This window comes from Tupaia chinensis, unplaced genomic scaffold (assembly GCF_000334495.1).
Source record: "Tupaia chinensis unplaced genomic scaffold, TupChi_1.0 Scaffold000528_1, whole genome shotgun sequence".
In the NCBI taxonomy this organism is placed as follows: Eukaryota; Metazoa; Chordata; class Mammalia; order Scandentia; family Tupaiidae; genus Tupaia; species Tupaia belangeri.
In genome coordinates, this window is record NW_006160041.1 from 1,951,283 (window position 1) to 1,962,077 (window position 10,795).

At 54.0% G+C, this 10,795-nt stretch overlaps 1 protein-coding gene across 1 annotated transcript in view; it reads left to right on the top strand.

Moving 5' to 3' along the window:
- The window catches only part of TMEM63C (transmembrane protein 63C), a 95,317-nt gene that overhangs the window by 65,764 nt on the left and 18,758 nt on the right, over positions 1-10,795 (top strand). Inside the window, exons 12-21 of the mRNA XM_006157109.1 lie at positions 1,514-1,587; positions 2,108-2,188; positions 2,289-2,412; positions 3,072-3,205; positions 4,576-4,698; positions 5,149-5,302; positions 6,446-6,552; positions 7,732-7,818; positions 8,381-8,446; positions 8,634-8,728. Coding sequence (XP_006157171.1) covers positions 1,514-1,587; positions 2,108-2,188; positions 2,289-2,412; positions 3,072-3,205; positions 4,576-4,698; positions 5,149-5,302; positions 6,446-6,552; positions 7,732-7,818; positions 8,381-8,446; positions 8,634-8,728 — 1,045 coding nt within the window. The remainder of the gene's footprint in view (positions 1-1,513; positions 1,588-2,107; positions 2,189-2,288; positions 2,413-3,071; positions 3,206-4,575; positions 4,699-5,148; positions 5,303-6,445; positions 6,553-7,731; positions 7,819-8,380; positions 8,447-8,633; positions 8,729-10,795) is intronic.

A 10,795-nucleotide genomic window follows, 5' to 3' on the forward strand; every position in this document is an offset into this window, starting at 1 on the left:
TGTGAAGCCTCGGAACTTCCCAGAGGCTGGTAAATAGTGCTCCCCTGGCCCCTCCCCAAGGGCCCCTGGTCTGTCCACCATCCACAAAGTAAGGGTTAGCCAACACCTGGACCAGGGAGGGGGCCCCTTCCTAAGTGGGGGTGGTGCTCAACTACTGGGGAAATATTTTGGCAAGCTCAGCCCACACCCTGCCCTTCCGCAATTCTCTCTGAGGTCTGAGACCCCATCCTGTGTACCCCCACTACCTTCATTTGGGTGACCCACCCCTCCCAGGCAGGCCCTGAGACAAGGGCTTAGCATTATTTGGGAGGTGATCTCAGGGAAGGCCCACAGAGGGGCAGGGAAGGCAGCCAGGAAGGGCGAGTGTCAAGCAGCGGACCGCTGTGGGCAGCTGGAGCTCGCTGCCCCTGGGGCGCCAACACACGTCCTAGAATCCCCCAAGCCTGGAGGTGAGCAGGCAGGGTGTTTTCCACGAACTCCCTCTGTACCTCTGGTTGAGGGCTGTATTTGGGGACTTGGACCCTTCACCTCTTACCCAGCACACAAGCTGAACACACTGCCAATGTCGGTAAAGAGCGCTCAGCGTGGGGCTGAGAGTCTGAAGCACGCAGCAGCCTTGGGGTGCAGAGATGAACCCCGGAAGCCATGGCTGGGCACTGGTAGTGCCACTCACCCGGCCCAGTGCTGGTCACGAGGGAAGGAGCTTGCAGGCTGCCCGCATCCTAGTGGGGAAGGTGACAGGGAAGATGAACGTCCTTGGCTCCCATCCACAGCCTTTCAAAGGTTTCATGGACGAGGGTCAGTCCTTCAAGGCCACCATGCAGGACTGACATTTGAACCAGCCCTGGCCTGCAAATCCACATACCCTGGAAAGTTACCCAAATACCTGCCAGACATGGAGGCTCGGGCACCCCTGTCGGTCTGGGCTCAACTACCTCAGTTCTCCTTATTGTCACCAGCAGCTTCTGCCAAGGCCGCTGTCTCTTGCTGCTCAGTGTACCCATCAGGAAGGCCATGGCTCAGGCAGACGCCTCCCACCCACAGAATAAATAGGGAGTTTGGGGGACCTTCTCCATCCTCTCCCGAGCCTTGCTCACCTCCCAACCCCTCTGCCCAGTATATCAGGGATTTCGCTCGTGGTGAGAGGCTTTATGTGGGAAAGTGGGGTGGCAGGGAGACCAGAGCTTGTGCGGGGTCGCAAGGACAGTGAGTGGGCACTGGCGGTTCTTTCCAGCCATGGAGCTCTGCTCCCCCGGCCCGTCTGCAGCTGTCTGGCCCTCCCTCCCTTGACCACAGCCTGGGAAGAAGAGAGGCCCTGTTTGCTGAGCTTAGCGCTGCCTGCTTTACTGCGGCACCCCAGGCCTGGGAGGCGGGCTTTACTTGCTCAGCCAGAAGCCCCCAGGCCCCAGACAGCCTGGTGTGAGCAAAGGCCTTCTCCTGAGAGGCTCTGGGCCTAAGAGACCCCGGTATCAGGACTCTGCAAGCACCGTTTTCATTTACCCACCCCACCCAGGTCACAAGGACACTGATGATCACCTATGTGCCCACAGACATCCAAGACCCAGAAATCATCATCAAGCATTTTCAGTAAGTGGTTGTGGTGGGCCAAGGCGTGGATTGCCTCCTCCTCCTGGTAGCCCACCTGGGTTCTCATGTGGGTAGTGAGTTGGCACAGGGTGGTGGGGCTGGAAACACTCAGGTGGTGGCTCTCCCTGGACTCAGCTCAGTATCAGGCTTCCAGAACAGAAAGGACAGCCGGGCCAGGGCAGGGCTCTGAAGTCAGGGTTTCCTGCGTGGAATGATGTGATGTGGGATGTACTAATTGTCCTTCCACCTGTTGCTCCTGAGCCCGGGTGGCTCTCGGTCCCCAGTGGTCGGAGCTCTGGCCCTCAGCCCTCCTGTGAGTCATCCAGGAATTATGCAGCGCTTCTCATGTTACCAGGGTTCAGACCCTGAAGTTCAGCCTCAGGAGCAAGGATGGATCCTCCCGTCCCAGGAACCCCAGGCCGCTGAGCCACCATCCTGTGGGCTGTCACCCTGCACAGGCATGGGGGGCAGCACACCCCCAGCCCCACAGGTGACTCGGCATCCATGTTTGTGGCTGCAGCGAGGCCTATCCCGGGTGCGTCGTGACCAGAGTCCACTTCTGCTACGACGTCAGGACCCTGATCGATTTGGACGATCAGAGGTGAGGCTGCAGTGGGGCCCTGGGGGTCTCAGGTGGCAGTAGGAGGCGAGGATGGGGCTCTGTGCCCCTGACTGGAAGGTCCATCCTCTGTCGCTGACAGGCGCCACGCCATGCGGGGCCGGCTCTTCTACACGGCCAAGGCCAAGAAGACCGGGAAGGTGATGATCAAGATCCACCCCTGCTCCCGCCTCTGCTTCTGCAGCTGCTGGACCTGCTTCAAGGAGGTACCTGCCGTGGGCATCGGGGCAGCGAGGCAGAGAGGGGCATGGGCCCCGGCCCCACTGAGGTCTGCTCCAGGGCTGTGGGACCCAGCTCCCCCCTTTCTTCCCACCTATCCCTATTGAGCAAGTAGAGGAGCCTTTCTTGGGGCTGCCTCCAGAGCAATCCAGGGCAGCTTGCTCTTGTCTGGGATGGGAGGACCGAGGGAGAAGAACACAGCAGGCTGCAGAAGGCTGCCAGGCCTTGAGCTTCCAGAGATAGGGCAGGCGCCCTTGAAGGTGACAGCATCCGTCTTTTCACATTACCACTATGGCTAGAAAGGGCCTTAAGACCTGGACCCCTGCTTCAGGGCAGGACTGTCTGGCAGCCAGTCAGAAAAAGGATCATTTGCTTCTGGAATTGCATCAGACGCTATCACCTCTCTGGGGTCCACCCCAAGTCTGAGAGCGCCCCTTTGCCCCGGCTGTGCCTCACCTTCCCCAGATCTAAGAGCAGAGAGCAAATTACGGAGTCCCAGCCTCTTTCTGTTCTCACGGGGGGACTTTGGAACCTACCCACGGTCCCGAGCTCTTTGTAGCCTCCGGGCTGGAGAGGGGCCTGGGTCCAGGCGAGGCCTTCCTGGGGCTCTGGCTGCTCCAGCGCTGAGGGCCGCGTCTCGCCCCAGGTAGACGCAGAGCAGTACTACAGCGAGCTGGAGGAGCAGCTGACGGATGAGTTCAACGCCGAGCTCAACCGCGTCCAGCTGAAGCGGCTCGACCTGATCTTTGTCACCTTCCAGGACTCCAAGATGGCCAAGAGGTGAGCACCAGGGCCAGCTGCGCTGTGCCCACCCGGCCCGAGAGGGGGCCTCTGCTTCTCTGACTCCTCTTTCACCCCCATTCAGCCAAGAGGAGGAGAGGGAGCCTCTCAGCCAGCCACGTGCTGGCCTCCCCTCACCACCGTGCTCCTCACAGGCAGCTCCCTCACAGGATGGCCGTACTCACCTCCACAGCTGCGGGGGCTCCGCTTGTCCCCAAGGATGCCGGGCCCTGGGCTCCTCACTCCCTCTGTCCTTGAGTTAGCACAGAGGTGGTGAGAGTGGCCTTTGACCTCTTGTTCCTCTTCTGGGCCTTGACAAGCATGTCACCTATTTTGTCCCCTGCACACACATCACTCCTTTCCTCACTGTGAACATCCGGGTCGAGAAGTCCCGTGCCCTCTCTCTTCTACTGCAGGTCTTCCCTAATTCATAGTCCTAGAGGCCCCCTCTCCTCTGTCCCAGGCTCTGGCAGCCCTACCTTGACAGGGGGTGAATTGGGTCCACTCTGGAATGTTCTGGAAGGATCCTGAGGACTTGGCCAAATAGATGGGAGCTCCAGAATCAGTCTCTTGATGATCTGTCCCTGAGGAGCTTGAAAGTGCATAGCGTTCTGTCCCCACTCACCCTCCCCTACAGAGGAGTGGTGGCACAGCCTAGGTTTTAGTCACCAGCAATGTGTGCAGTTTGGCTAGTTACTTACACTCTCGAGCTTATCTGTCAGATTTGGATATTGATACCCGTCCTGTCCACCTCCCTAAGGGTGCGTGTTCTATTTAATGTGTACGTGTTACCAAAGCCAGTACACTCGCTCACTTTCCGAGACGTTGCCGTTTGGTAGGGGGGATCCGAGGCTTCATTAGCAGAATATGAGTTAGAGACCAAAGACGGGGCTCCTACGCCAGCACCTGCCCTTCTTCAGTTGCGTCTCCAGTCTCCTCAATGTAGTAATCTGTCCAATTAAAACTAGAGATTGTATTAATCCCAGTTAGCACAGTGCCATGCAGCAGAGAGACCTCAATCGTCGTTAGCTACTGACACAATGATGAGAGTAAAAGTAGGACCGCCCTGTCAACCTCAAACTGCAGTCATTGCTGTAAAGGGGCAAAAGGGGAGCTGAGAACCATGGGTCCCCCCTTTCTGGGCAGTCTCATGCCCTCAGTGCCCCTCGCCTTCATATCCTGCCCTTAGGAACCGTCTACAATGTCTGTAAGGTCCTGGGAGACATGTTCAAGACTTTGTGCATCCCTAGGAAATAAATGGGTCCCACTTGTGGGATGGCCACAGTGACCCAGGGACCCTGGCATGAGACCTCCCTGAACCCATCCTCCCACCCCGAGCTCCATCTCCCCGTCCTCTGCCTTGTCCGCAGTGTCCGGGAGGATTACAAGTACATCCACTGTGGCGTGCGCCCCCAGCAGTCCTCGGTGACCACCGTCGTCAAGTCCTACCAGTGGAGGGTCGCTCTCGCCCCACACCCCAAAGACATCATTTGGTAAGCAACTCTGTCCCTCCCCTCCTCTGGTCTGCTCCTCAGACTGAAGAAGACAGAAGGACAGTGTCTTCTCTCCCCCCATTGCTGCAGAGACTCCCCCAGCCCAGTGCTGCTGGGCTGTGTTATGAGCTCTCCTGGGCACCACAGACTCTGCCCTCCTCCAAACTCACACCCATCACGAATGTGGAAGGCACCTAACCCTCTGGGAAAAGGTTTTTCCTGCAGGAAGGGCTCAGACCACTTTTTGCTCACCATGAGACCAGCCCAGAGCCTTTACAGATGGTGCAAATGCAGGGAAGGTCCAGGGGGCCACTGTGTGCAGGTCCAGATGTGGGACCGAATTGGCCAGGGCAGTGGGACCACAGCTGGCTTAAAGGAAATAACACGTGGGCTCTCCCCAAGGGCTGGGACTTAGGTCTCAGTGTGCATCTCTCCTCCGTCCCTCCCCAGGAAACACCTGTCCATCCGCCGCTTCATGTGGTGGGCCCGCTTTATCGCAATCAACACCTTCCTCTTCTGCCTCTTCTTCTTCCTCACTACGCCCGCCATCATCATGAACACCATCGACATGTACAACGTCACCCGCCCCATCGAGAATTTGCAGGTGCCTCTTCGGCTCAGGCCAGGCCTGCGACCCCAGCAGACCCAGGAAGAGTTCAGGCGAGGGCAGGAGGGGGCCCACAGGGATGAGGCTGTGGAGCCCACGCACTGCCGACGTTGTGGTGGGGTGCTGAAGGGGACAAATGTGGGTCATTGCCCATCTTGGGAGGGAAAGGGAGTGTAAGGGAGCTGCAGGCAGGTTCTGGGGTGAGTCTAGGGGAGTGGATAGTCCACTCGGTGTGAGCTCAGACGGCTCCACTGGATCTGGTCGCCCTGGGCCAGCTAGGGGTGCAGAGGGTGTGGCAAATGGGCCAGCTGCGTTCTCCCCAGACCTCCAGAGCTGGGGTTCCTGGTTCAAATGGTAGGTTGAGGGTGAGGAAGAATGAGGTAAGCCCAGGACAGCCCTTAGGCCTTCCTCATCTCCAGACACCACCTCCAGGCTGGGAGCCCTTGGCCCTGAAGTTACAGGACATCTGCCATGGACAGAGCAGTTCAGAGGAAGCACTGGCCCATTTCCAAATTCGGTAGCCTCAAGGTTGTTATAATAAGCCTAGAAGCCCCCTCCTTCCATACCTCCTCATTCCTGTTCTCACCACACACGCACACGCTTACACGCATGCACATGCTTACACACACTTGCACACACGTGCACACACACATGCATGCAGGCAAGCCGCACCTGCGCTCCTGCCTCTTACTCCCTTCACCAACTTCCCAACAGGCCCCAGCCACCGTGCATGCTGGGAGGCTGCAGCTCTCCTGGGGCTCCTTTACCTCCCTCTCCACTCGCCCCATACCCATAGCGTTACAGTAAAGGCAGCGCCGTCCCCTGGAGGTGAGAGACCCGCGTGACAGCAGCTGCTCTGGCCTTAGTTCAGGGCAAATGCAGGCTTCCCCTCTCCAGATGATCTCAGCATACACTTTCCGGAGACTCCACTTAACCTTGGGCTGTCAGCCTCTGCTGCCCGCAACTAGGCAGACACCTAGCCAGGAAAGCACATGAGAAAGGCCAGGCCCACGCTGCAGCCCCAGGGAGAGCAGGCCTGCTCAGGGAGGGAGCTGGAAGACAAGATCTGAGAAGTCCGGTGGGCTGGGGGAAGGGACTTGCAGTGACGTGTCTCCTGCTCTGCTCCCCCCTGCACCACAGAGCCCGATCGTGACCCAGTTCTTCCCCTCCCTGATGCTCTGGGCCTTCACGGTGATCATGCCCATGATCGTCTACTTCTCGGCCTTCCTGGAGGCCCACTGGACCAGGTGAGCTCGTGCTCCTCCCCAAGCCCTGCTGTGCTCCAGCCGCCTCCCCCACCTTACCCACCACTGGGACTTGGGCCTCCCATCTGGCCTAAGGAGTAGAATACTCGAACAATCCCAAAAGACCAACAGGTGCTTTCTCTTTGGAAGAGGGGGGGCTGAGTTGCCTCTGGGCCTTTGATTTTGGGAACGCTGAGACAGAGCCACCATCTAAGGGATGCAGGGCCAAAACCAAGCCCTTGGTGAGCTTCTCCCTTGGCCTCAGTCATATATGGAGGGGAGGGAGCTATGGACCTGAACCTCGCAGTGCCAGGAGTTCCAGGCAGAAAGCAGAGTAGAAAGATGTGTTTGTAGAACATTAGGGAGACTGCTATGGCCACAGCAGAGGGGCCCCTGAACTCAGTGACTACCCATATATTTGGCCCACGCCACGCCAACATTAAATAGCCCTACGAATTCTAGCAATAGCTAATCAGCTGGCAAGTCCTTGGGCACTGCTGTGGCCTGAATGCTGCCTGCTTCCTGACTGGCTCCATAGCTCACTCTTTTAAGTGCTTATGTGGAGAGAGCCTGACCCCACATAGCAGACTGTGGTTTGAATCCTAGCCCTGGTAGTTTGAAAAACATGCTGGGTACTTATACATGCATGCCCAGAATCCTGATGGGATGGAGAAATGAAGGAATAGGATTTCAGAATAACCGAGGTGCCTTTCGGGGGACTGTCTTTCTTTCTCTCTGGCACATGGCCTCGGGCATATGTATTTTTTAAAGTTATTTCCTGCACCAAAAGTTCCTACTATTATACCTGGCAGTAAGCTAATGGCTCTAGCCTAACAGAAATCCTTACTGGCCCTTCCTCTGGCTAAGAACACGATTTATGTTGTTTATGAAAATGCTGCAGGGATGCTGAGTACCACTGGTAATGTCTCTTCAACATGCAGCACTGAATATATGATATGTTCCTTCTTGCCCTTCCTGTGGTCAGGGCAGACATCACTAGTTGATCCTGCTCTCCCAGGTGCAGTCCAGCTCTTGTGCTCCATGGTGGTGGTACTGGTGTGCACTCTATTAAACCAATTTCCTGGCCCAGAGGGCTCTCACTTCCTCTTCATTATATAGTTAGGTCTTTGATTCTTACTATGTGTCACACACTGATGAGTATTTCTCTTGGTTTCCTTCTAGGTCAAGTCAGAATCTAATCATAGTGCACAAGTGCTACATCTTCCTGGTGTTCATGGTGGTCATTCTACCCTCTATGGGTCTGACCAGGTACTTCACTTCCAATTCTCCCTCCTCTCTCAGCCAGGCTCACCTTAGAGTTGGAACCTCCTCCTTCAGACACTGTAGCTTACCTGTGGCTGCTGCAAATCCATTCCTCCAGTGGCAATCCCGTGCCTGTCATGAATATAGCATGAGCCAGGTATCATGCGAACTTAACATGTCAGCCATGAACTCTGCCCTCAAAGAGCGTTTCACCCAGCTGGGGAGACAGGGCATGCCTAGCAGCTGACCATCAGCCTAAGGTGCCAAGAACGCAGCCAACAGTAGAGATTGAGAAGAGGGAGAGAGCCCTAGGAGAGAAATGGCTGACACAGGTTTGCAGGAGGAGGTGACCTTGAGCTGTGAGGCCAAAGGGCTAGGGGCAGGGGTGGCCCAGTATCCCGAAGGAAGAGGGGCAATGTAGACTGACCAGCTGGAATAAAGAAGAGTGTCTGGATTGGCCAAGGGAGGACAGAAGGAGGGGAGCCAGGTAGAGAGGAATTAACCATAGGTCTTAGTGCCTCTCTTCTAGATGTAGCAACTCAAGGGCCGGCTTTGTTCTTGCTTCCAGTTTGGATGTCTTTTTCCGCTGGCTCTTTGACATCTACTATCTGGAGCAGGCGTCCATCAGGTTCCAGTGAGTACCCCCACCTGTACACAGGGCTTCTGTGCGTCCACACTGTAGCAGACGTGTGTTCCCGCCCCTGGGGCACACCAGCATTGCTCATAGGGGCACAGTAAACACTCTCGCTAGGCAGCCTCGAAAGCTTTCCCTTGCTGTGGGCCCTTTTGGTGATCTGATAAAGCCCAGGGACCCTTTCTAGGAACAATGATTTTGAAATAGTTGTAGAGTCACAAGACATCACCAAAAAAATGTGTAGTATATGGAAGGGTGCACCCTCACCCAGTTTCCCTGATGGTAACTCATAACATTTTGTGTAAACATCATCCAATACCAGGAAATTGACATTGGTACCACAGAGCTTATTCAGATCTGATCAGTTTTAGGACTGCCCTGAATGTTGTCTGTAAGTGTACAAAATGCCTGGATTGCAAAGACCAACTATACTGAAATGTGGTTATTAAATTTTTTTTATTTTTTGGAGAGGTTTTTTTGCTACAGGGTGCATGCACTTGTCAGAGAGACAGAGAGACAGAAAGTGAGAAATCTCCCCCTGGGGGGGATGGCTACGCCGCAATCCCTTCTCCTCCATTCTCCTCTTGGAATCTTGGGCACGCACACACACGTGCCCAGCATGAGTTTAAGCCACCGGGTCCAGGACTTGAACCGTGGTCTACTACATGGGAGTCCAGCAACATAGCCATTATGCTAACTGCTGGTCCCGGTTATTAAATATTTTTTAATTGTCAGAGAATACATTTGCTCTCCAGAAAAAAAAGAGCTACAGAGGGATAAAGTATTCTCCAGTGAGGCGTGTTCACACTAATCCCTTTTCCCTTTCTTCATCCTGTCAGGATTTCAGACAGAAATACACATGCACCCAGCATGTTTTTTAAGCCACCAGGCCAGGATTCAGACCATAGTCAGCCATGTGGGATCCAGGTCCCTTAACCACTAGGCTACATGGCTGACCTGGTAATAAAAATTTCTTAAAAATCAGGGCCTGCAGGTGGTGTGGTAGTTAAGGGTGCTGGACTCGCACATGGCTAACCACGGTTCAAGTTCTAGATCTGGTGGCTTGCTTTCTCACTGTCTCTCACTCTCTCTCTCTGTCCCTCTCTGATCAAATTAATATAAATAAATAAATAAATAAATAAAGTTAAATAATTCTTTAAAAAAGTTTCTTAAAAATCAAATTTATGTCACAGTATTAACATATTGATAGCAAATAATGAAGCTGAAAGTTACATGTTATTGTTCTAAAGACATCGGTGTGAGAGCTGATGTTACTGCAATAGCATCAAGTAGGGGGGGCTCTACCAAGGCAGCATGCAGATCATGTTGTCATCCAGCCAATTCTGAGTTTTTGTTCTTATGATTACTGTGGTTGAAAATCTCAATTTTTGAAGACATATAAATGACACGCAAGTTTCCATAGCCTGCTCTACAAGGCAAGGAACCTTCTCGAAGGTTTCTGCAGTTACACTGTCATTATAACCAATTGTGGGGTTTATTTTTCCTAAGATGAGTAAGTTCATCTTGGGCTAGGCCAATATCTTCAGCACAGCTTATCTGTGAGAAAGAAAAGGGTTCTGAGTTTGAGATTGAACTTCGATGTCAACAAGAAAGACTAGTTGTTGAAGAAGTTCTGAAATATGGCCCAGGATACTTGGGTCACCAACAGGAGACCAGGCCACGCGGCTGCTCGGTGGTCGAGTGACTCCCAGCCGAAGCTGGCCACCTCTGTCAAATACAGAGCTGTGACAGCTGAAGTTCAAGCAGCTGTGATGTGTCCACCTCCTGTCACTCTGAAATGGCGATGACACACATGATGCTAAGCTTTCAGCAGTAACTGCCTCGTGATACAAAAATGTCTGATTTGGGGCCAACTCCAAGGCCTGGTGGTTAAGGTAACCGGCTCCCACATGGCTGACCACACAGTGGGAGTCCTAGACCCAGCGGCCTGAGAAGTAGCCCTGGCGTGTGTGCGGGCATGCATGCCCGAGGGTTCTGAAAGGAGGGAGAGATGGACAAGGACTGTGGTGTGACCATGCCCCATGGAGGGGAGTGCTTTCTCATTTCTCTCTCTTGTTTTTCTGTCTTTCCAGAGAGCACTGAGCCTTCTGGCAAAATTAAAACAAGTAAACAAAACAAAAAAAAAAAACAAAAAGCCACACCATCCTTCCACATTGTTAAGTCCAAGGAAAAAAAATGGTGATTTTTTTTTCTGTTTAGAGTCTATTTTATTTATTTATTTTTTATTTTAAAAAAGTGTTTCAAAAAAGTAATTTTTTTTTTTTTGAGAGATTTTCACTGTAGGGCGCGTGCGCTCGCCAGACAGAGAGAGACATAGAGACAGAAAGC